The following is a 25,662-nucleotide window of genomic DNA, read 5'->3' as shown; positions in this document are numbered from 1 at the left end:
CCCTGCAGCTGCTCCAGCTCCCCTCCTGCTCCCTGGCGTTCACACTGTCAGCCGTCTGGACCAGGTGAGGGGGTGGCGTGGGGTTGGTGCTAAAGGTCCCGGGTGGCAGTGAGAACAGCTTCAGTGCTGCCTGGAGGTTTGGGCTCTGGTCATAAACTTCCGCTGCCTTAACTGGTCCCACTCAGCACCACGCAGATCCCATCCTGCTACACGGTGGCCCCTCCTCCGTGAAGGCTGTCTTCCCACTGGCTCAGCGTCCCTCTGCCTTCTCACTGTCCCATTGGCTCTTCATCTCCACTGTTCTTCCTCCCCCATTGTCGCCTAAACCCCATCCATCCTTTAAGGCTGGTCTCAGACATGTTAGCCCACAGTGCTCTTTCTGTGCTCTCTGGACACCCAGACCGTTTTAGCTAAGACTATGTGATTTAGGGTCGGAGTTATATGCCGACCCTGAGCTGCTCTGTCCTGCCCCTGTACTCTGCATCCTCGACAGGCCTGCGGCCCTAGGGGACGGCTGGTGTCTGTCTCACCCCTGGTTTGCATTTAGCAGGAGCAAATGCATTTTAGAATAAAACGAGCAGTGGCCGTCGTGGGGTGGGGCAGAGACAGTTCCTCGCTGCCCCACTGGGACAGGGGACTGAGGAGGGACCCCAAGGCACAGACCAGCCCCCCGCTCTTGTCCCCTTACATCTCTGGACACACCCAGCCAAGACAGGGGGGTGCCAGGCAAGCCTAACAGGCGGGGCTGGGCCTTGCTCTCCCCAGGCTGGAAGGGCCCAGCTCTGCGGATGACTCAGCCCCAGAGATGATTGGAGTCCAGCAGCGAGGCCTGTGACTGCTGACCTGGGAGGTCGGGACCTCAGGAGATGAGGGTGTGGGGGGCCCTTGGGCACAGAGGACACCCCAAACCCCACAGAGGAGCTTACAGTTCCTGCAGGCGGCCCAGCGTCCGGATGGCCACGGGGAACTCGTGCAGCTGGTTGTGATTCAGGTCTCTGGAAAGAAGGCAAGAGAGTCGCTGGAGGGCAGTCCCCAGGGCGTGTCAGAGGCTCCGGGAAATGGACGCTGGCTCTGGGTTGGCTGGAGAGAGGGTCTGCCAGCCTGCCGGGCCCAGGGCCAATGTCCGGAACACACTTTGGGCTGTTCCTCTCCCATTGCTGCCCCCAGACCTCGGCGGGGGCCTTCCCGGCCACAAACCTGTTTTGAGGGGACACTTAGGGATGGATAATGGAACCAACTCTCTCCAAACAGCCCCCTGGGCTGAGGAGAGTATCTCAAGCCTTTGGAGACACCAGTGGCTGGGGAGGGGGCCTGGGGAGAAGGGGGCAATTTTTAACAACTTGTCACTGGCACGAGGGATTCTGGAAGCTTCCTCAGGTGACCATCTTGGCTATCTGTGGCCTCTGCTCTCATCTTTTGTAAAAATGGACAGGATGTCTTACCTTCTGGTGGTGGCGTGACAGCTAATCTTTATTTTCTCTCACCCTTTTCTGCATTTCCCCCTTTTTTTTAAACAGTGAACATATATCATGTGTATAATCAGAAAACATTGGAGGGACTTCCCTGGTGGTCCAGTGGTTAAGACTCTGCACTCCCAATGCAGAGGGCCCGGGTTCGATTCCTGGTCAGGGAACTAGATCCCACACGCATGCCGCAACTTAGGAGCCCGCCTGCTGCAACTAAGACCCGGCACAACCAAAGAAAGAAAGACAGAGAGAGAGAGAGAGAAAGAAAACATTGGAAATGATGTTGAAAAGTGATAGCAACCCAGGTTGTCGAGGGTATGGGGAAACAGCGTTCCAACAAACCCTCAGTGGGAATTTAAATGTGCACAACCTTTTAGGCAAAATTTGACAGAATCTTTTCAAATGAGAAGGTTCACACTGAGTCACTCCACTTCCAGGAATTCAACCCACAGAAAAGTCTGCGCCGGGGGTGCAGATATTTGTAAAAGGAGGCTCGTCACAGCAGTGCCAGGCATCGTGCCCTTCACGGCGATGCGGCTAAGGGCAGGAGGAGACATGCAAGCGACCAAGAGCAAAGCTGATGGTCCTCGGAGGAGACTGAGAACCCAGCTCCCACATGGCGGGGAAGCCCCGCCAGAAGAGGGGTGCGCATTTTGAGGAGTGGAGACTGGGAGTGGAGGGTAGGTAAGGGCGACAGGGACTTTTAGAGGATGTTCCCCACCCTCCGCCCCACCAAGAGACTTCAGGACAGATGTCGGCTTTCAGAGCTGTAAAGCTGGCTTCTGTCTCACTCAGTAGCCAGTGCCTCGGCCCTACGTAGGATGCACCTGATCTGGGGGTGCCATCCTGGCACCTCTACAAGCCGGTGGCTGTGAGCCAGGCTGGGACCTGGGCCCCTTTGCTGCAGTGCTGGCACCTGGACACATCTCTTCCTCGAGCCACAAAATACAAAGAAACTGTGTGGGACTAAAAATAACCGTGTGCATGCACAGTTGGGGCAAATTCTGGACAAAAGATGCGAAGAGACCAAAAAACCCAACTGCCACCTCTGAAGAGCCTGGAGCAAAAGCAGGGCACTGCGCATGCCCCCTGCGCACACCACCACCTAAGGGGTGGGCAAAACACTTAAGCTACCCCTCTGGCCTGACCTCTGGACACACCCCTACCCTCACCCCACAAAAGGAAGAAGCTCGCCCCCCTTTCAGAGAGCGGGCCAGCACGGGAACCTGTTGTTTGTCCTCGCTCCCCACTGCTGCAGCAGGGGCCCCAGTAAAGCCTGGCCTGAGATTCTTGTCTGGCCTCTGATCAATTTCTATTGATAAAGCAGGCCAAGAACCCTGGTCGGTAACAGCTGGAGCACAGGGTCCCTGCTCTGGCAGGGGAGGGACGGCTCAGGGGCAGTGTCCTCTGGAGTCCCCAGGATGACCCCAGCCCACCTTTCCGGCCTGTGAAAGCCCCCCTTGCCCTGACAGCGTTCACGAGGCCATCCAGTGCTGGGACAGGGCCACAGGGAGGCCCTTTAATTAGTGACCTGCAGGTTTTGTGGTAAATACAGGTCAACACAGAGAAAATGACAGATTCCTCTGCATGGCAGGGTCATGACACCTAACAGTCCACAGGCAGAGCCAGGCGCCTGGCCCAGGGGCCAGAGGGGCAGTGACAGTCGAGCTGGGTAATTGGCCCCTGACACACACACACACAGACACAACTCCCGGGTTCCGCTCAGACTCCCCTGGTGACCTCGGGTAACCCCTGCTCTGCTCTGCTCTGCCCTGTCCTTTAGGCAACCAGACACCTTCCCCTCCCGTGTGCACACCTGGACTCGCTCAGAGAGGCCCCCCGGGCCGCATGAGGGGAAGGTGAGCCGAGGGCAGGGGGTTTGCAACGCACCTTCCTGAGACCAGAGGTGCCACAGGAGTTTGCAGATTCCTGGGGATCTACAGGGAGCGGCAGAAGGTGCCTGGAAAATCGGGCCGAGAGGGTTGGGGATGGAGGCAGAGGCGGGGTAGGTGAACTTTTTTTCTGACCTTTGATTGTGCAAACGATTCACCCTCCCGTCTCAACGTCTCCAAATCCAGAGCCCCCTTCAGCCTGGCTCAGCCCATCCAGGAACCCTCCTCTGCTGCCCCAGGAGAACTAGATTTCCCACAAGTAACACGGGAGCATCTTCGCTCGGAAGTCTTACTACTGCAGCATCATCTTCAGTGCAAAGGCCCGCCAGGTCTGGCCCCAGAGCTTCTGCTCACAATTTCATCCGCCTGGGACGCTCCAGGCGTCGGCACGGCTACTCCCGCCCTTCCCTCAGGCCTCTGCCCAAATAACCCCTCTTCAGGAGGCCCCCTCTGACCCGCTGGGCGCTGTTCCCTTGCCCTGTGTGGTCGATTGGAGGTGGCCCCGAGTCTCATCATCTTGCAGCATAAGTGAATCAAATCATCACATCGCGCACCTTAAACTTACACAACGTCGTATGGTCGATTACAGCTCAATCAAGCTGCCCGGAAAAGTGGCCCGAGTCCCCTGCAGCCTCGCCCTCCCGGCTCCCGGAGACTCGGCAGTGCCCAGCGGTACAGGGTGCAAGTGACATGGGGCCGCCCCGTCCTGAGTCACAGGAGCCCTCACAGCCTCTGCGTCCTCTGGGAGGGCCCTCACCACGTGTGAGAGCCCGGCTGGCCTCCCACGGGACGAGGGCCGCGTGGAGAGGGCGGGTGGCCGGCACCAAGGCCCCACGCGCCCTGGCTGAGCCCCAGCGGAAGGCAGCTTTGTGACAGGCCCGCGGGACAGATCAGCAGAAGAGCGGCCAGCACACAGGTTCACGAGAAATCACAAATGTTGTTTTAAACCGCTAAGCTTTAAGGTGATTGTTATGCGGCAATAACGAGATACCCTGCTTTCTTTTTCCTCATGGAACATGTTGACATCTGACAGATATCTGTTTATTTTCTTCCCACCAAACTGGAATGAAAGTTCCTTGAAAATAGAAACTTTGCTGTTTTCTAATTGAAACCCCACAAGGGTCCTGGCACAGAGCAGCCGCTCAACAAACACTGTTGTCTGAGTAAGTGAGTCAGTGAAAGGTCTAGACAAGTTGATTAATGAGAAACATTAATGGGCTCTTACAGGAATCTGGAGTATTTGCGGGGACAGCCTTAAGATGCCGAGGTTGATGTCAAGAGGCACCAGACAGTCCTGAGCGGTACCCTCAGGGTTGCCCGGGGCCAGAGAGCCTGGGACAGGTCCCCTGGGACCTCGCCGTCGTTGAGCCCTCACATACTTCATTGGACTCATGTCCAGCAGCCAAACTGAGTGGTTCCAGCCCTCCTCGGTAGTTTCTGGTCAGGAATTTTACCAGGAACGGCCTGACAGACAGTGGGGAAAGACATGTGGTACAAGGCATGTGAACTAAAAGGTTATTTTTGTAGAAAAATGTGGGAGAATAAAAATGGTGCAAATGTCAAAAAGAATTCTGCAAACCACATGCCAAAGAGGTAGCCTGATTTTTTCCAACTGGATGTCTACACAGATTCAAGGGTAACTGCCACGCACTGCTTCATCCGGGCCGCGTAGATGTCACCTCTACGTCACCTCTGGTCTAACGGCCCAGGAACGTCCCCGCAACCCTCTCTGCCCCCGAGGAATTCAGTTCGGGCGACGGGGGTTTGTTGCTGGCCCCAAACACACAGAGAATCCGGCTGGGTGGAGCGGGAGGTGCAGAGACGGATGGGAGACACCCCGTCTGGGCGGCGGGATGAGCAGCTGTGCAGGATGTGGCGGGTCCCACGAACCCGACACCAGGGCCTGTGGAGATGGAGATGCACGTGGCTGAGAGACAGGGCTCCAAGGGGATGCGGCCCCTGGACCAGGTGCAGGCAGCAGGAGGGACATCAGGGCAGAGAGCATGGTCTGCAGGAGGCGAGGGGTGGCCTTCGGGGCAGAACAAGCAACGCAGTTCGGTTGAGCAAAGGGCACTGTTTCCAGGTGAGGCCGGGGCGGGGGCCGGCGCGCTCTCCTGCCTGGGCCCCTGCTCCAGGTCGCCCTGGGGACAACCTCTCCGGCACCAAGCATCCACCCAAATGACCTCTTGTCCCGCCGCTGCCTCACCGGGAGCTGACCCCATTACACCCTTGTTACAGTCGAGCGAAGTGAGCACAGGAATCAAAGAAGGTTCCTGACCACACCCAGCCGTCAACTGGCCAAGGCGGAGAGCACTGTGTCCCCGTAAACCCACCCTCTTCTCCCTCCGCAGCCACGCTGCCCGTGCCACAGCCCCTAGCCCCGTCGGCCACGTAAATGTATGACATGTGAGTAAAATTAAAAGTTCAGCTACACCGGCCACACTTCAGCCGCTTGGTCACGACGTGTGGCTGGTGGCCGAGGTGTCAGAAGCACAGACGGAACCTTCCCAACATCACGGAAGTGCGGTCCTCTGTAAGACGGGGCGCAGTCAGGTGCGGGCATCTTCCCGGCTCCCTGCAGCCGGCGTGGCCACGGGACTGGTCCTCCCCTCCGAAGGCGGGCAGCAGTGACGCCTGCCGCCTCGAGAGCAGGGTCTACAAAGCAGCCAGACTGTCCCCTCCACGGTCTCGTCACCCTTCTGCCAGCTGGACGCCCAGCACAATGAGGCCCTGCGGATGGCAGGACCCCAAGAAGCCGGATCCCTGCGTCACCACACGGAGGAGGGCCACCTGCCGAGGAAAAGTACCTCCTGGGGCTACTACACGATCCAGAAATAAACTCCGATTATGTTTGAGCTATGGTTCATACTTTGGCCTATTGGGGACAGCAATTTAGATCTCATTCCACTGACCTGGCGTCACACCCGGCCTTGAACCTGAGTCTGAAGCCCCCACTCAGCTACTACACACCTGCCAGAAAGACGCTTCTAAAATGCAAAGCTGATGCTGTCATCCTTCTGAACGCTCAGAAAAGGCTTCTCACGACTCACAGAACAGCGGTCGGGTGCCTTCCTGGGCTCCGACGCCTTGAGCGATCTTTCAGCTCCACCTGCCGTCTCACCCCCTCCTGTGTTTAGCTGTGGCTCTTCTGCCCTCAGCCCGACGCGCTCTCCCCACATCCTCAGCTGTCAAAGCCCTAGACATCCTTTGAATCCAACCCAGTCCCTGCAGTCAGAACAACTTACTCACTCTTCCAGAACTTTCCTGGTGTTTTCTCCAGAAACACGGTCAGGGTGAGATGGGTAATAACGCTGGTGGTGGCGACCATAACAATGATGATAATAATAGTAATTCCTGTGTAACAGTCACAGTTCTAGGTGACTTACTATCGTAATTCATCTCATTCCCACGCCAGCCCTTTGAGGCAGGTACTGTTATCACCTCCATTCTGCAGGAGATCAACTGAGGCACAGAGGGAGACCATCCCTGAACCACGGTTCCAGGAAAGGAATCGCCAGGATTGTAGTCCCAGCTGTTGGCGTAGAGAACGGGGTGGTCCGGGTACATACTGTCTCCCACGTGAGACGGGAAGCCTGCTGGCACCAGGAAGCAAATGGATTCCCTTGTGGACTTCCCCAAGCCCAGGCACCGGCCACGTGCATCAATGTCCGCTGTCAGGGTGACGGTCTGAGCCCCCTGCGGCTGGCCACGTGGGGCTGCGTCTCGGCCCTCGGGTCAGGCTCTGACCTGCAGGCTCCTGGGGACGGCAGGGAAGGCCTCCCCTGGCAGGGGGAGTCTTGATTCTTCCGTCGCAGGTGATTTATGATGCCCTAAACTTCAGCTGGAAAACTCATCCGTGGCTGCAGAGTCTGTTATATTTAATAACCCAGAGTCAGCCAGAAGCCCAGGAAGAGGGAAGTGTTCTGTCTGCAGCTGGGGAGGGCTGAGGTTAAAGAGGACCCGTTCCCAGCTCCAGCCGGAACTCGCTCTGGAAGCGCAGCTGTCTGTGGCTAATCCTCCCTGTCGTCTGCTCAGCCGTCCCAGCCACATCCAGCCAGGACCGATGGTGTCGTCGGCAAACGTAGCTAGGGAGGCGACCCCAGCCCCGTGATGCTCCAGGACCCGCAGCCCCGGTTTCTCCTTCCATCGGGCTGTGAGGAAACAGCCACTCCTGGGAACCCCGGGAGCCTCGCTGTGTATTCGGAGCACAGAGCTGGCAGGAGTTTACTGTCATCTTGTCCAGCCCCGTCTTTCTATTGATCAGGAAACTGAGGCTCGGAGAGAAGTGGTAGATCTCTGCCCGTCAGAGCCAGGCCCTGAAGCCAGTCCTGCTGGCTCCTGGGCCAACATGGGCTCTGTGCTACGCAGAGCGTGTCCCGCTGGGCTCCAGGTAGCAGGGCCAAGGGCGAGGTTTTGGGGAGACTGGGAGAGAGGGTGAGTGGAGGCGGAGTCAGGTTTCCCCAGACGCTCACCGGCAGGTCAAGGCAGGTGACTCCGAGCTGGAGGCTGGGGTCTTCTGTGAGTTTTCTGCTTTAGTGAGCGGAAGAGGTCTTGTCATCTGGGACCAGCAGCGCCACCCTGGACCAGTCACTGAACTTTGCTGTTTGCTTCCTCACCCATAACTCAGGGACGCCCACCGCACAAGGCACTCTGTTCACCTGGTCCAGAGCCTGCACGCGAGGTGCTCACACAATGCGATTCTCTCCCTCTTCCTTTTCCTGGACACGAAGCTCCAGAACAGACAGCGCACACACAAGTTGGTCTCTACTTTCCACAGCCATCAGGAAAGATTAATATCATTAATTGGGTTTCCACCTACACTTTTATTCTCAAGGCTAATGTTTGTGTTTATCACCAGATCACAGGTAAAAGCATGTGGAGGAATGTGGGGGCCCAGCTCCCACACGAAACACAAAACCCAGACACTCGGAGCCACTTTTACCTACCAAGGCTGGTAGGGAAGGCGGACAAGCGCGGTGAGCACACTGCAAGTCCTAACTGCTGACCCCGGGCCCCAAGTCTGACTCCACACACTCGGGGCAGATGTCCTGGTGAGCCAGGAGCCAACAGAACTTCATGACTAATAGCATTGCTGTACTGTCTAAACAGCCTGCCGACCAGGCCACCCATTAACTAATGCAGCAATTAGTAAAATTGTCCTCAGTTTCTTTGGAGAGACGGGCATGCCCTCCTTCCCCTTCCCTCCACCCACACCCTCTTCTTTGCCAGAAAGAAACCCCAGAATGTCCCTGATGCAGTAGCGTGGCTGATTTTAATGCAGCTGTTGGTTCTGACACTGAGACTATATGCTGCCTGCCCTCAGGAGGCGCCAGGGATCGGAGAACCCCAGACTGGGAGGGAGGTGAGCGGGAAAGTCCAACCCGCCCGGGGTCATCCCTGGGATCCCGGTGGCCAGGGCTCCACCTCTGCCTCGATCCCCTTGCCCGGCCGCCGCTGTCGGGCTGCCCTGAGGATGAAGTTGCTGTCCTCATCCTGGGCTAGAGCATCCCCTTCGCTTCCTCCTTGGCCCCCACCCCATCCGCCTGACGACCACCTGTGTGTAACCTAAGTCACGCTCCACCTCTGGTCCTCCCGAGTTCTTGGGGTCGAGGTTTGTAGACATTTCACATTCTCACCACCCTCCCCAGAAAAGCCTGTCACTCTAAGATATGATACTCAGAGCAGGACAGGGTCCTGTAGAATCGGGTGGGTCCCCGTGGGCAGCACCGCCTCACCTGGACAACCTGGACGCTGGGCCCATCCATGCAGGACACTGGAAGGCTCTGAGGCGCTCCTGGTCACAGCAGAATGCAGCTGGCCTAAAGGCGGGGCCCCGAGGTCCGGACCACAGGGCTTGTGGGAAGGGGATCTCGCGTCAGGCAGGGATGAGGGACCACCCCTGTGGGCATTTCTCCAAGTTAGAGAGCTTGGGGCACCTGGGCTACCTCCTGGGCTGTGGATATTTAAGTCTGGTTCGGCGAGAGGTCTGGGTACGGGTGACCAGAGCTGGGAAGAACCTTGTGGATGAGATGGTCCATCGCTCCCACAGCTCAGAGGGAGAAGCTGAAGCTCAGAGAGATGGATTTTCCAGGGGCCACAAGCCCATTCGTCTGTTCAACAAATACCTGCCCAGCGCCCTCCCTGTGCCCGGAGCCGTGCCAGGCGCTGCAGGTACAAGAATGGACAGAGCGGGGGACAGACCACGGATGACGTCAATCAACAAATAACGAAGACTACCAGATTGTGGAGAAAACTAAACAGGAAAAGGAGAATGCCGGGAAGAAGTTGCAAAATGGTGGTGGAGGAGGACCTCACTAGAGAGGTGACATCTGAGCAAAGTCTTGCAGGAGGCAGATCATTGTGGAAGGAACATTCCAGACACAGGAGGCAGCCAGGGCAGGGGTTGGGAGGCGGGACACACCGGCGCTTGCAAGGGCGCACTGTGGTGGAGCCGAGCCAGGCAAGGGTGAGGCCAGTGGGAGCAGGGGCTGGTCACCCGAGGCCAGAGTCGGACGGGGAGACACTGAGCGTTTGGACAGAAGAGCAACTGGATCGGATTTGTGTTTCAAGTCCCTGTGGCTGTCGCGTGGGACGCAGACTGCAGAGTGACAAGGATGAGACCATGGCAACAACCAGGGGACAGACTCGGGCAGCCTGGGGACGGGGCGGGCGTCAAGCGCTCAGACCGTCACCGTGAGCTGAAGACGCAGCTCGGGTGCGGGGCGTGACGGGCGAGCAGCTGCATCACGCGAGGTCCAGCAAAGCTGCCTCCGCAGAGCTGGGGAGACTTCCGGTGGGGGGGCTCCGTGGGGGGCTCTGCTGGCATGTCGGTCAGCATCCAAGTGAGCACGTCAGGAAGGCCTGTGGGCGTGTAAGTCTGGAGTCCAGGAGCGATGACCTCCGTGCTGGCGGCATCGGCAGATCCACGGGACGGGAGAGGGTGGGGCCCGCGGAGGACGCAGAGGGAGAGGAGCCGAGCCTTGGGGTCGCCGGGGTCAGGAGTTAGGGTGCTGGGGGCAGACACGCTGGAATTAGTGGTAAGTTAAGAGGCGCTCAGGACTCCCGGCCTAGAGCCCCGTAGTCTCTGTGATGAGGGCTACGTCTTTCTTGCTCATAAATGTTCCCCCGGAGCCCACAGTGGGGGCCTGGCACATACTGGACACCCAGTAATATTCGCGGAACCAGTGAACTAAAGAAACAGAAGAAGGAGGGTGGTGATCCTCGATTCCTGCCGGTGCCTCCTGCCCACGGGCCCTGGGGGCCACACCTCAACTTCCTAGTTTCCTCTCCACGGCGTCCACCCGGGAACCTGCTGCCCAGAGGTTCCGGGCCCTCCAGCCGCATTGCACACCAGCTGGCCCGGGGGCTGGGGAAGCAGGACGCTCAGAGCCAGCGGGGAGCAGTGATAAGCGCGGTGACCTTGCCTGCCCAGCGCGAGGCGGCAGGAGGGTCTGCCCTGGCGGGGACGACTATAACAGCCGTCCTGGCTAGGACGCACAGCAGACCCAGCCGGAGCTCAGTTTTCTGCCTGTCAGAAGTCATTAGTGGTTCTGCGGGAAAAGCCAGAAAAAAAAGTTTTATATAGAATAATAAATTCTTCTATAAGCCACAAACCCCCACTAATTTGCAGTTAATAAACCCACAAATGTAAGATGATTAAAAACTGGCGAGGAGGGGCTTCCCTGGTGGCGCAGTGGTTGGGAATCCGCCTGCCAATGCAGGGGACACGGGTTTGTGCCCCGGTCCGGGAAGATCCCACATGCCGCGGAGCGGCTAGGCCCGTGAGCCACAACTACTGAGCCTGCGCGTCTGGAGCCTGTGCTCCGCAACAAGAGAGGCCGCGATAGTGAGAGGCCCGCGCACCGCGATGAAGAGTGGCCCCCGCTTGCCACAACTGGAGAAAGCCCTTGCACAGAAACGAAGACCCAACACAGCCAAAAATAAATAAATAAATAAAGTTTAAAAAAATTTAAAAAAAAAAAACAACTGGCGAGGCAAGAGTTCCTCAACTCCTACAAGGTTGGCCTCAAGCGGCCGCGGGCCTGACAGGCTGACGTCGGGCCAGAGGCAGGAAACCCTGGGCGCCGGCCAGCGGGCAGCTGGAGCGGATTGACCTGCAGCCCCAGACAGACACGTCCAAGTCCTGACCCCGGGAATCTATGAACGTGACCTCGTTTGGAAAAAGGGTCTTTGCAGATATAATTAAGTTGAGGATCTTCTCAAGATGGTTGGTTTACTGGGGTGGGCCGCGGAGCCAGTGGCAAGGTCCTTATAAGAAAAGGATGCTCGGAGAGGCCGTGTGAAGCAGAGGCGGAGACCGCAGGGAGCACTGACCAGCCCAGGGACACCAGGGACCTCGGCAGCCGCCAGACGGTAAGAGGGGCACCGGGCAGGTTCCACCACAGACGCTCAGAAGGAACCAACCCCTCCCACACCTCGACTCTGGCCTCCCGGCCTCCAGAGTTACGGGAGAGTACATTTCTGTTTTTTGGGTTTTTTTTTAAAGCCACAAAGTCTGTGCTAATTTGTGATGGCAGCCGCAGGAAACTAATGCAGTGGCTGTGCCCTGGCTGACCGGGAATCCCCGTCCACCCTACAGAGGAGGTGCTCACAGCTCGGGCCACCGTGAGAGGACACCCGCGGACAACACTCTCCCTGCTGCCTTCTGACACAGCGCTGTGGGGAAGAAGGGAGTGAGGGAGAGAGGGAGGAAGGAAAAGAACATTAATTAATTAAGGGGGAGGAAAGGCACATTGCTGTCTGTCCATCATTAAATGGGACGACAGGCTGGAGAAGGCAACATAAATTAAGCACCCACAGGGTTCCAGGGCTGTGAATTTCACTACACGAGTTGTAAAATATCTCCCCCATTTTCCACGTGTGGAAACTGAGGCTCCTGAGAGCTCAGGTGAGTTGCACGTGTCACACGCCTGTGGCAGAGCCAGGGTCTGAATCCAGGTCCACCAACTCAAGCCCAGTCCCTGGAAGGACCTCCGTGGAAAGCCGCCTGGTTGTCCATTCCTGGCCTAAAGCTGACCGTCGGGCCCAGGACTGGGAGGTGGCGGGATGCTTTCAGGACCCAGTCAAAGCCGGTTTAGAGCAGAATCTGTTGGCCTGGGTGGTTTCATTGAGGCGGAGACAGAGGGACACATTGCAGCCTTGGCTGCTGGTGAAGTAAAAATGTTCCGCAGAAGCAGATCCCTGGGGCGTCTGCACCAGAGGAGGTTTTACACGGAATGTGCAGTTTTGGATCATAAGGCAGAATCTTCTAATCTCCGTCCTGCCCTGCAGTCCTCCCAGACCTCTGCTGGATGCTGGTCCTGATCTAGAGAGGGAGCTATAGCCCGGAGATTTCTGTTCCTGCCGGGGCCCCAGGCTCCCCTCTGAAGGGGGGAGGTCCAGCCAGCCCGGGGGCTCAGTCAGTCTGATGCGTTTAATGAGGTTATAAGGCGGCCCAGAAGCCATCACCCAGGCCCGAGGGAGGTAAGGCGCTGTTGTCCCCAGACCCGTCCTAGCCCAGCCCCTCTGTTCTAGCTGAGTCGCAAACCCCAAATCCCCAGATCTGGGGGGCTGGTGCGGGGCGGTGCTCAGGTTGTAATTATGTTTGTTGGGCCTTTTCTTTTCTTTTCTGCACAATTTTATTCGTAACTGCCGCTGGGTCTTCCAGGACCATCCGTGACAGTTCTGAATAGCAGCCCGTGGTCGCCAAGCGTGATCTCCAAACACTGACCTCAGGGCCCGGCGCGCCTGGTTTGGATCCCTGAGACCCCCCCGGAGAGACTTCCCGGGGTCGCTCTGGGTCACGCTTTCTCTTATTGCTCAGCCCAGGTACCGGCAAGTTCCGTAACTGGTCTGAGTTCACAGGAGCTGGCACTAAATGGAGCGATGTATCAGGAGGCCAGAGGCTCGGGTTCCACCATCACTTACAAACTGTAGAAACTTGGGCATCTCACCCCAAATCTCTGGATTTGGTCTGATCTGGAAAGTGGAGGAAACAGCACTTGGCAGGCAGGGCGCTGGCCCACCTCTGATTCCGAATTTCCCGCAGGAGCCGGGCATCCTCATTGTGGGAGCAGAAAGGAGGTGTGGGTACAGGATAGGGTCTGTCCTGTCTGCCTCCAGCTGGGCTTTCCTGCAGGGTCTGGACTGGAGAGGGCCGCGTGGGGGGAACGGCAGCCGCGTCCCCACAAGCCCCTCCGAGCGTGATCAGACTTCCTGAGAGCCCAGGGGGCCTGCACCCACCCACCACCGGCAGCCTGCGTGCTTTGCTCTGCTCAGCGGGAGGGCGGGACGGCAGCCCCAGCCCCCGCCCCGCCCCTGCCCTGATCACCTGGGTGTGCAGGCTGTTCGGGAGTAAAAGAGCGGCTCAGGGTGCACGTTTACCTCAGCTACTCCTCGTGCAGACAAGGGGGTGAAGCCTCCTGCTCTGGCTGACCCAGCTGGCACGTGTAGAACCGGGGGTGGGACCCCGGCAGCCTAGCCTTCACAGCAGAGGTCACAACAGAAGCCGCGTGGCCATGGGTGTCCCCATGCTATGCTGGGGCCCCGCGTGACTCTGTGTGTGTGTGTGTGCGCCTGCACCTGGCCCCTCCTTCCCAGGTGGAAGGGTCAGGCCACAGACGGAGCCAAACCACAGCTCAGGCAGGAGGGTTTGATGAGAAGGGTCTAAGTGCAGAGATGCCGCCCCAGGGAGACTTGCCCTTCCAGAGAGACGCGCACACAAAAGCTCCAGGGTAACCGCGGGGCTGTAGAGCAGGCCAATTACGCAACAATTCAAGGTCTGACTACCTCTCCTTCCCCCTTTCGTTCTCCCAGCCACTCCCCCCTCTAATCTGGCTGCCCCTCCGGCCCCCCCAGCGAGCTCTGGGCCATGGAGGATAAGAATGCACTCTCCCCCTTTTTACTGGGAGATCAAAAGTTGGAAGAAGAACTCAGCCCTCAGGGGTGGGGCGGGAGGGTGCTGAGATCAAGGCCCCGGAGGAGGAGGGGGTGGGGCGCGGTTGGTCCCCATGGGGTGCCACCTCCGTCAGAGCTCTGCACAGGGCTCTCCTTTAATCCAGCGTCACCGAGGGTGGGGAATTGCAGATTGGGTCCCATGGCTGGGAGACTGGGTGTTACTGCCCCCGGGTGGCTGAGGCCGGGCTGCAGGCTTTGCCCCCGCGGTGCAGGTCTCTCAGCCTTGGCCTTCCCGTCTGTAAAGTGGACGCAGGCCCTGGGCTTTGTGCACTGAGCCAAGCACTGCCGCGGATGAAAGGAATGGGCGCCAGCGGCACCGGCTCTGAAGCTCAGCCAGTGCCAGCCGAGCCCAACGCCCTGCGCTGCCACCCAGGGCTCGCAGAGAAAGAATCAAGCAGCGCGCCCCGACCGTGAAAAAACAGCGCTCTCGGCTTTTTAGAGGTGCCAACCCACACCCAGCATGTGCCCCCTCCCCAGCTGACTTCCCGGCAGAGCTAACAGCCCCACCCGGCCCCCGGCAGCCGCATTGGCCTCCCCGCTGCTCTCTGGGCGCCAGGCAGCTCCAAACCTGCCCCAGCACTCCGTATCCCCCAGGGAGGGCACTGCGGCCCAGGCCTCGAGGGGGTGCTGGCCACCCCTACATCCGGGGCCCCAGGCACCCCGCACACGGCAGGCTTGCACAGGTCACATGTGGCACAGAGACTGGGCACTGGCTGGGGCCTTCGGTGTGTTTTCTCAGTTAACTCCCCAGGTCTGCTCTGTCCCCACGGAGGGTAACTCCAGGGGGCCCCGCCAGCTCCCCAGACGTCCATTTCCCAGCATGTGACCGAGTGGCCTAGACTGTCCCGTTTAACTGTCCGGCCGCCCGTGACAGCTGGCGGGGGGGTTGGGGGGGCACGCAGCCCAAGCCACGCGCAGTGGCAAGGAGATGCCCAGCTTTCCTGACCCCAGGCTGGGGCACCCCGGCCCGCCGGGCATCAGGTTGAAGGTGGAGAGGCTGGAAGAGCTGCGCCCCATCCAGAGAGCCCAGGACAGCCCCGAGCTCTGGTCCCCGCCTCCTGTCCGCTTCCCTCTGTGGCCACAAAGGCAGACAGCCCAGGCCCCCGGCGCAGAGGCCCCAGCCCAGGCCTCCTCCTCAGGTCACAGCTTGTCTCCCACATTTTCTCCTCTGCTGCTTCAGATGCCTGAAAACCCCTGCCCTCAGGAATGACACTTCGTGTGTTGCGGGGCAGCGAGAGGACCAGCACCGTGAGTCACCCTTGCTGGCCTGGGCTCCTGCTCTGCCCCGTGCCCTCCCAGGCCTGCAGCCGGCGGCTAAGGTGCAGCCCCGCCCCCTCCCGTGGGCCGGCTGTGGGCTCCAGGGGGGTGCATCCAGCCCGCTCTGAGGGGGCCGCGGGACCGCAGAGGAGGTGCTGAGGGCTTGGGTGCCTTCTGACCGCAGCTGAATTCCAGGACGATGATGGGTAAATAATGTGGCTTTTCCAGAGTCCACAGCTTGGGCGCTGAACTGGCGCCTCCTGCCAGGCTTTCCGCGAGTTAGAGCAGCCGGAGACCCTCCCTCCCAGCAGCCGCTCTCCCATGGTGGCGGGGTGGGGGGGTGGGGGGGCTGGGGAGTCACTGCTGCCAAGCCAGCCCCGCCCCACCTCAAGCCTTCCACTTCCAGGCTCAATATCCTCATTCTCCTCGCAGGTCCGTTTCTGTCTAAAATCTCATTGTTTCGGTCTCTCTGCGGGCAGTGCCACCCTGAACTCCCGGGGGCACAGCCCACACCCTGGAGGAGGAAGGAACCCACTGGGAGCGACACTCCAGAGAAAGGCCACGTCCCAGCAGCCCAGTCCTGCCGCTTCCCCTCTGCCACCCCACGCCAGGACTCCCGGCACTCACAGAGTCTCCAGGTTGTGCAGCCCCTCGAAGCTGTGGGTCCCCAGGTGCTGGATGTGGTTGTTATGGAGATGCCTGTGCGGGAGGAGAGCAGGGTCAGGACAGGCGCGCGCAGTATCGGGCTGGGGCAGGGAGGCAGACGCGCTTGCGGAGGAGGCATGGACAGTGACCCCAGCGGGTCAGCCTGTGTCTCCAGGGACAAACTGACGGGCCAAGATGGACTTCGGAAGCCACAGTCTCCAAGGCTGGAGTGGCCAGAGGCTACGCCGTTCAGACTTCCCATCGCAGGAAAAAACCAGAGGCATTCCCCAGGCCGAGGCGAAGCAGGCTCCCACCAGGCTCCCACTAGGCTCCCACCAGGCTCGAGGGGAGAGGCCCGACGTCGGGGCCCCAGCTGGGGCTTCTCCTACAGGACCCAGCCGCCTGGGTCAGTGGCCAGACGCACTTGTGGGAGCCGGCAGCAAACCACTGCAGACAGCGTGTCATTACAGGTGAGCTTTCTGTTACAGCCGGCGTGAGCTGTGGGCCAGCCTGGAGATGGAGACGGGTGAGGCCAGGGGCGCCAAGGAAGGCTTCTTGGAGGCAGTGGCCCCGCGCGCAGGACCACAAGGTCGGGGACGCGGGCACGCCAGGGTAGGGCGCGCCATGTGGAGGCGATGTGAGGACAGAGGCGGCCAGGGGAGGGGGTGAGGGCTTGGCCGGAGCACACGTGGGGAGAGAGGCCCAAGGTCAGTCTGGGGGACTTCCAAGGTCAAGAGCGAGTTGAAAGTAAGTGACAGAATGTTCTTCTCCCAATTCCTAGTGAGATGAGCAAAAATAGCAGAGACAGGACCCCTGCCCCACCCCAAATACTACGAGTAGCAGCAGAGCAAGGGCAGAGACATAACGTAAATAAACAGCAAAGACTATGGCCAAGGAAACGTTCTGGGCTCCTCATCAGAATCTGAACTGGTGAGAAAACAAGATCCTGAGAATTCTCCCTGCAGTCCCCAAATCTGAAGAGAAGCGGCTGTGGATGTCCTTTTCCCTCCCCATTGCTGGCTTCCCAGGGAAGAGAGGAAGGGAAAGTAAAATGAAGGCTCCAGGCTCCTCATGCATTGAGGAAACGACTTGAAGCCCAAGGGAATTCCTGTGTGAAGGGAGCGAACTCCTGCATTTACCACAATCTGACCCTGCGAGAGACCAGCCCTACCTGCACCAGCGCACTTGGGTACCCACAGGCAGGTGGACTCTCATTTACCCACCGCTCTGGCCCACAAACTACAGCCTTGGGGGAGAGCTGAGGGAGCCAAGGTGATGCAGCTGTCCCAGCAGAAGCCAGAAAGAGAAATCACATGGCAATTGTGCAAACATACAACAGGAAGAGCAGAAGAGAGATGCCCAGGCCAGGTGAAGTCCCAAGCCTAGAAGAAAACGTAACAGATGAACGAGCAGCAAGACATTTATCACAGCTGCCTTCTGCTGCAAAACAACCTAGTAAAACATTTCAAAGACCGCATTTTTAAGTGAAGGAAAAAATGACATTGTAGACTAAGGAAATGAATTGAGGACCAAAAATACATCAGTAAAAAACCAGTCAGTGGGGCTTCCCTGGTGGCACAGTGGTTAAGAATCCGCCTGCCAATGCAGGGGCCATGGGTGGGCTCAATGACCGGATCCCAACTGGTTCCCAGATCCCTGGTCCAGGAAGATCCCACATGCCGTGGAGCAATGAAGCCCATGCGCCACAACTACTGAGCCTGCGCCCTAGAGCCCACGAGCCAAAACTACTGAGCCCGTGCGCCACAACTACTGAGCCCACGTGCCACAACTACTGAAGCCCACGTGCCTAGAGCCTGTGCTCTGCAACAAGAGAAGCCACCGCAATGAGAAGCCCGCGCACCGCAACGAAGAGTAGCCCCCGCTCGCCTCAACTAGAAAAAGCCCGCGCGCAGCAACAAAGACCCAATGCAGCCAAAAATAAATAAATAAAATAATAATAATAATAAAAAGCTAGTCAATAAGTTTGAGACAAGGAACAGTATAGACTCTGTTGGCAGTGGAATGGGTGTCAGAGAAAAAGCCTGAGCTAAACTGGTGAGCTGGGCTGCATGAGAGCGAAAGGCTAAAACAGCTAGAAACTAATCGATGTTAGTCAACACTGGGCTATTGATGTCTCTGAGGGCCAGGATCCAAAAATGAGACAAAAGACGTATTCAAAATGTAACACAAAAGAAAACTCTCTACAATAAAGAATGAAATCCGCAGGTCAAAAGCATACATTGTTTCAGGAAAATTGGATGCAGAAAATTCCACACTGTGTCATATTCTAGTGAAGCTATTAAAGTTCAAGGATTAAAAGACATCTTCAGGAAGGAAAAGGAAATCGCGTACACGGGGAAGAAATCAGACTGGGCTCCAAGACGTTCAGATGGAAAGGCAACAGGCAGACCCCATCCTACATGGTGGGTAGGGCCGGGGGTCTTGAGAGAAGGGGGTCCTTCCCCACCTGCTCCATGCCCAGGAGGCAGACAGACCCACCGCAGGGGCTTGGATTTGATAGAGAGAACACAGCCCTGGCTTCTGGGAACGAGCCCCTCCCCTCCATGCTTCCTCCGCTGTCACCAAACTCCACTTTCCCGCACCTCCCGCGGAAGCTCATCTCCGTCCCCACCCCGTCCCCCAGCCCCGCCAGCGCCTCTGGTCCACAGCATCTTGCAGCCCAGGCGTCCAGACGACGACTCGGTCACCCCAGGCGTCCCGAGCCCCTTCTGCAGGCCAGTCTGTTGGGGCTGACGGTCCAGAGGAAGAGATGAGACCCCACACAGGGCAGCACCCTGTCCAGTTCAGCGCCCCTTGCTCCCCTCAGGGCCGCGCAGAGCAGCCTGACCAAGGCCCAGGGTTCGGGTTGAAACGAAGCCCCTCTCCACCGGCTGGTTGCCTCACGCCTCTGGCCAGACCCCCGTCCGCCCACGTTCTCCCTCTGCCTCTGCGCTTTCCTGCAGCTCAGCCCTCGGTCCTGGACGGCTTTCTCCAGCGCACTCTGCCCTGCAAGGTCACCGGCCACGGCAGCCTCTCTCCCCCGTCCCAGGGCCGGAGGAGTTGAAGGGCAGGGGCAATGCTTCTGGGCCTTCTCCTCTCTCAGCATCGCGGGCCCCTGGGCCCCTCTCCTCCTGTGCCCGGTGGCCCCCCGGCCCCTCCTGGATCCACGGTAGCCGAACTCCCCCACTCGCGCCCCTGACCTTGGCCTCCCACCCTGTGAAAACCTCAAGTCGGATGGATTCTTCCTTCACAACGTCCCTCAGGGCCATGCCTCTGTCTCCTCCCTAAGCTGGACTTTGCCTCCTAGATCCAGTCTCCCCTGTTCCCGCCCATCCTTCAAACCAGACTCCCAACCCCCTTCTCGCCTCCAGCCTCCCCTGCCCCGCGAGGGCCACAGCCAGACTCCTGCTCTGACCCTGAGTCCCCAGACTCACCTGCCCGGCCTTCTCTCTGGCCAGACTGGCGTGCTCGCCTCAGCCAACACCCCGATGCCCCCGTGTCTTTGCTGACACCTGCTTGGAGCCCCTGCTCCTCACCTGTCTACTCTAAGCCAACTTTCCGGCCCAGGACGGCCCCCAGCCCAGCAGGCCCCCCGCCCCGTTCCCTCCTCCAGCTGCTTCGGCCGCCCTGAGCCCCTGAGATGAGCCTGACTCAGCGTCCGGTCCCCTCGGCCTGAGTTAAGCGACAGCGCTGCCGTCCTTCCCACCAGCATCCTGCTACTGGGACTGGCCCGCCAGCCTCTGAGGCAGCGGCCGGCTCTCCACCCCTGGACTCCGCAGGGCCTCCACGGGGCTCCGTACACCCTCCGCTGCTCACTTGTCGGGGGCCCATAGTGAGGCCCGCATTTTCCCAGTAGTCTTGTCTCTCAGAGACCTGACGCCGTTTATCCCCAGGGAACACCACGGTGTCACAGGGCATCACCAAAGCTGGAATCAGCCGCCCCATTCTGCTTAGCCGCTGTCAGTACCCCCTACTGGCGCTCAGAAGGAGGACCGTGTGGCCGTGCTGACAGAGGATGTGGTTCAGGAGGATGTTGGTCCCGCCTCTCCAGTCTCCCAGGACAGAGAATCAGACAAACTCATGCCTGCTTCTTCATCTCTCAAACGGAACCAAGCCTCATCCACTCCCTGGTTTGGAAAATCATACCAGATTTCCAAGAGCAGGGGAGGCCTTACGTCCCCACAGCAATTAGGATGTAACCCAAAGCAATTACACGTGACCTCCAAGCCCTTGGCAATTACCCTGTGAACTTTGCACTCCAAAGTTCCAGGGTGGGGAGGTGGGGGGGGCGAGGACAGAGTTAACCCCGGGCTCCAGTTCCTGCCAGGGATGCTATCTCCCAGGGAATTACCTGACGGGGCTCTGCTGTCTAATTACAGCGCTGGCTTCTCTCTCCTTCTCCAGGCCTGGGGATGAGGTGAGTTTATCCCACCCCTGTGCCAAAGCACAAGACTGCATCCACCCATTGCCCGATTGTCAAATATGGTGGAAATCATTCAGGAGATTCTTGGCATGCATTCCCATGAGTGCGGTATAGTTGCAATATTTGCATATAATGGCAGAGGGAATCGCAGCTTAATTCCTCTCTTCCAGCCCCTCAGAGCACTTCTTATGTCGCCTGGCCTCACAACAGCCCCACGGGGTCAACAGGAGATGGTCATCCTCACGTTACAAGGGGAAACGCAGGCCAGAGGTTCGGAAACCTCAGGGACACAGCCAGGAGGAAGCCGTCCAGGGTGGACACGCCGCCGTCCGGCTGGGGGAGGGGTAGCACTCACAGCACCACGAGGCTGGACAGGTTCCGGAAGGCGTGGTCGGGGATGTGGCCTATGCGGTTCAGGGCCAGGGTCACGGCCTGCAGGGCGCGGAGATTGCCGAGGGCCCTGACGGGGATCTCAGAGAGCGCGTTGTCGTCCAGCCACAGGTGGCGGAGGGAGGACAGCCCCTCGAAGCTCCTGTCCGGGACCAGGGAGATGAGGTTGGCATCCAGGCGCCTGGTGGAGAGGAGGGAGGGTCAGTGCTGTGCCAGTGCAGCCTCCGAGGTGCCCGGGAGTAAGGGGCCCCGGGGCTCGCCTCGGCTCCAAGCCGCAGCTTTTGGCCCTTTACGCCCTGCGTTCCCGTCGGTGACCCGAGGCTGCACCCACAGCCCGGCTGCGGACAACACTGCCCCCCGCCACCGTCAAGCCCCTCATCTGTGCCGCGGCTCCCCTGCTCTGCGGACGCTGTCCTCCCAGCCCCGTCCACTCTGAGGCCGGATAACAGAGATGTCCCACCACGGACACGGGGGACAGCCCCTCCCTGTACGCGGCCAAAGGAAACGCCTCCTCAAAACCACCGGCCGCTCCCGACTGCTCGGCCCTGGAGACCCTGCTCCCCGGCTCAAGGGCCCGGGGGTGGGACGGGGCTCCCTGCTTGGCTGGTGGCCTACGGGAGGCTCCTGGATGTCAGAACAGGCAGACGGATGGTGGGCGGTCCGGTCTGTCCACAGCCAGAGGGCCCACGGTGGCAGAGGACTTCTGATGTGAAGTCTAGGCACTCTCGGCAGCCAGCAGGACCAGGAGACAGCCCGTGCCAGCTTTTCACAACTGTGCCCAAGCCACGATGTCCTTGACCAACGTGCCTCCTGGTCCAGGGTTCGGGCTGAAACCCCCTCAACCCCATGCAGCTGGTCCCACAGGGACGAGACAAGCTGGCCTGTGGCCGTGGATCTGCCCCTGGACTTTGCTGTCTTGAGGGGCTTTGCACTGAGGCCTGGTCCTGCGCACGGGCAGACGGCACCTATGTCATGGAAACGCCAGCCCTCAACCACACAGGCCCGAAGGCCCCGTCACGCTGACCCTAAGGAAGACTGGGCGGTGGCGGAGGTGCCTTTCTTCCATCCCAGCAGCACGAGCCCACGTGTCGACAGCCGGCAGTGCTCCTGTCTGTTCCCTGAGCCATTTCACCCGTGTCCCTCCCACCCCCGGGAGAAACCCCCAGGCTCACCAGCAGGGGAGCTGTGAGTGAACAGGCAGACACTGGAGCCTTGCACGGGAGAGCAAGCCGACCAGGACAGGCCCCGAAAGCTGCAACTAGGAAAGACCTCCACCCACGTCAGACCTGACCTGACGGCCACAGGCCCTTCCGTGAGTGCCTGTCACTCGGTCACTGTCGTCAGACCCTCGATGGTCTGACTGTGCTGGTGACCTGGGGACCACAGGTGGGAACAGACTCCAAGAGCCTCACCAGGATGGCCTGGTTCAGAAGGCCAGGATGGGGCCTGGAATCTGTTTCTAATGAGTGCCCTAGATGTTTCTATGCATAGACAGTTTGGAAAGTGCTGGATAAGCATCGGCTACAAAGAGGACGGTGTCCCCGCCCTTCACAACTCAGTGGGAAGGTCGGAAGATGGTTCCAGCGCAGTGTGATGGCTGGGGAGGCATTAGGAGTGGCCTCCAGGTGGAGGTGATGTTACGTGGAGACCTGGCCGACTAGGAGAAATCAGCCAGTGGAGGAGGAGGGGGGCGTGTGGGAAATAGAGCATCTGGAAGGGGACCCAAGCAGCCAGGCCCAGGCGGGGCTTCAGGAAGGGCAAGGGGAAGCTGGAGGGAGCAGGGCAGGTGCCGCCGGCGAGGCAGGCAGGGCTGGAGCTTGAGGGCCCTGCGAGCGATTCTGTGTTCTGTGTCAGGGAAACGGGGAGCCAGGGAGGGTGGTAAACAAAGAAGGACGTGGCCAGGTTTCTGGTGTTGAGGAGGGGCCAGCCTGGAGCTCCTCACTCCGCCCCATCCACCATCTCCCGCACCCTGCACTCACACACCGCCTCTCCACCCCATCGAGCAGGCTTGGCCACACCGGCTCCGTCATCGGCGCCCCCCCCCACCACCGCCTCTGGCCCCGGGCATCAGTGGTGCATCAGATCTTCCTCCAGCAATGTGGTCCACAGACCGTAAGCTCAGGGGAGCTGGTCGGAAAGGCAGAGTCTGAGGCCCCATCCCAGACGTTCTGGGTCAGCACCTGAATTCTAACCTCCCAGGTCACTGGTGGGGTCTTAAGCACATTAATGTCTCCCAAGCACCGAGCCAGGCCCTCCAGAGCTTCTGACGCTCTGGTCGGCGGCAGGGACAGCTGGACGGGAGAGGGAGCCCGAATGGGGAGCCAGACGTTTCGTCCTGTGGTCAGTGCTCGGCTGGCCCTGGGGCCTTGCTCTGGGGTTCAGTCACCCATCACTCCAGGCCCCGGGCTCCAGCACCCCCTCCTGGGGACGTCATCTCCCACACCCTCCACGACACACCGTCCACAGACAGCGGTGTCCTCAAATAAACAGGGGAGCGACTCCCCAGCCCGGGGCTGGCCGAGCCGCCAGTGGCCGGAGGGCACCCGGACAGACCTTCCTAGCAGGTGTGGTCTTGCTCTGACACCCGTTCCACCATGGTGAGACTCTCACCCTCATCTCGCTCCCGTCCACAGAGACCCCAGCAGATGTCCGGAGGCTCCTCATGGTCCTGGGGAGACCCCCAGTGGGGCAGCACCTTGGTCCCAGCTTTCCCAGAGACCGTGGGCAGGTAGCTGAGCCCTGACTCCCACTTAGACCACACAGACCGCAGCCCCACAAATGGCCTTAAGGAAGGTAAGATTCAGACCAGGACAGTGGCGGGTGGGCATCATGAATGAGGGCCTCAGGCAGGGGGACACAGGGCCAGTGTGGATGGGAAGCGGGCACGGACTTCATACTCCCTTAGGCGGTCAAATCCATAAGCCCCTCCCCCTCCCCGTGGGACACCGGGGGTCCGGTGGGGCTGTAGCCTGGCTCTCGGCCGCTGCCTTTCCAGGGGGCCTGGGTCCCCGAGGCAGGGGTGCTCCCCCTCCAGTGACAACCATGACCCCACAGTGTCATTGCTCCCACTTACGAGCCCTTGTCCTAGGCCAGGTCGGTACCAGGCGTGTGATCGGCGTCCTGGCAGCAATGCCACGAGGGGCTCTGAGCACCCGTTTCACAGAGGGACTAAGGTCGCTAGAGAGCTGGGGTTCCACCCAGGTGTCTGAGCCCAAATCCACGTGCCTCACCCCCTGCGACACCGGTCCTGGGGGCATGAGGAGGGTGAGGACCTGAGCGCCCGGGGAAGCGTCCCGCTGAAGGACAGAGGACAGAGGCGGGTAGCCGGACGCGAGCCGGGGCTGGGGCCGGGCAGGGGGACGGCCTTCACTCGGTGAGCTCGGCGTCTGAGAGCTGCCTGTGTGCGCGTACGTGTGAGCACACACGTGTGTCCTCACACACGCCTGTACCCGCTTTCACAGGTCCCCACGGCCCCGATTAGTCCTCCTGCTGCGTTGGGTGCAGCCCAGGGGCAGGAGGGCTGAGAAGGGCCACCTCTCCCTGGTCGGCCCTCCCATTCGCAGGGAAGGGCTGCGGGTGGCGCTGGGAGCAGAGGAAGTGTCTGCACCTCCCACCCTGCTCGATGCTTGGGGACAGGGACGTGCCCAAGGGGGAATCCAGCAACCTGGCAAGTGGAGGAGCTGGGACAGTTGTGGGCGAGGTCGGTCAGGCCTGCGCCTGCGTCTGGGCGGGCCTGGCACAGGTGGCCTCAGTGTGGGCCATGGACCCAGGGCAGCAGGGTTGGATTTCCCACACAGTAATCCATGTTGCCCACTTAAATTTGAATTTCGGGTAAATAACAAATCGTTTTTTGTATAAGTAGGTCCCATGCAATATCTGGGACAATGCCCAGTTAAATTTGAATTTCCAATAAACAGGAATAACTTTTTAGAATAAGTAGGTCCCGTGCAGTATCTGCACTTTATGTGGCAGCTCTCACCCTGGGGGGTCCTGTGAGCATGGACTTGGCCAGCAGGCAGATCGAGTCACAAATCCCTCATTTAACCTGTTGGGTCGGCCTCCTCAGCTGTATACGTTGACTACCCGCCCATCCGAGACTACTTGGAGGCGAAATGCACACAAGACGCACAGCTCAGAGGCTGCCCCCAGCTGCCTCTCTAACAAGGAGGCCGTGCAGAGGGGCGGGGGAGCCCAGGGAGGGGCTCGGCACCTGGCGACCGCAGGACCTCCTGTGGTTTCGGCTGTGAGGACAAACCCCCCTTTGAGGTGGGTCCCCAAGGCGCCCAGAGAGAAGTGGGGAGGGGGGCAGAGAGGCAACGGAGCAGCACCGGCTTCCACTCCCCCTGCCCCTCTCCTGTGTGGGACGGCCCCCTGCCCCCAGGAACCTCTAGCCCCTGGGGACCCTCCTGCTGCCCCTGCCCAGCCCCTGGCAGGCTGGGTGTCCTCCAAGCAGCTCCCACCCCTCAGTCTGGGTTCCGGCTCCCGGGTCCCGTGCTCGAGGGTGGCCGGGGGGCCCCTGCTCTGGGGAGGGGAGGCAAGGAGCTAGTCTAGCTCTCCGGCGGGGAGGAAGAGGGCGGTTACGCCACGGAGCCCTGGAGTAAAGCCACCAGCCCGAGCTCCCCCTCCTTCTCCC

The 25,662-nt window shown here is 59.8% G+C and overlaps 1 protein-coding gene and 1 non-coding gene across 2 annotated transcripts in view; one reads left to right on the top strand and one right to left on the bottom strand.

Moving 5' to 3' along the window:
- The window catches only part of LGR6 (leucine rich repeat containing G protein-coupled receptor 6), a 98,929-nt gene that overhangs the window by 18,159 nt on the left and 55,108 nt on the right, over window positions 1-25,662 (bottom strand). The window contains exons 5-7 of the mRNA XM_036833445.1: window positions 20,995-21,210; window positions 16,199-16,270; window positions 927-995 (exon numbers count right to left, since the gene is read on the bottom strand). Coding sequence (XP_036689340.1) covers window positions 927-995; window positions 16,199-16,270; window positions 20,995-21,210 — 357 coding nt within the window. The remainder of the gene's footprint in view (window positions 1-926; window positions 996-16,198; window positions 16,271-20,994; window positions 21,211-25,662) is intronic.
- TRNAG-CCC lies at window positions 1,561-1,633 on the top strand. The gene has a single exon. It is a non-coding gene; the product is annotated as a tRNA-Gly (tRNA).

This window comes from Balaenoptera musculus, chromosome 1 (assembly GCF_009873245.2).
Source record: "Balaenoptera musculus isolate JJ_BM4_2016_0621 chromosome 1, mBalMus1.pri.v3, whole genome shotgun sequence".
NCBI classification, from domain to species: Eukaryota; Metazoa; Chordata; class Mammalia; order Artiodactyla; family Balaenopteridae; genus Balaenoptera; species Balaenoptera musculus.
This window is presented reverse-complemented; position numbering and strand designations above follow the sequence as displayed.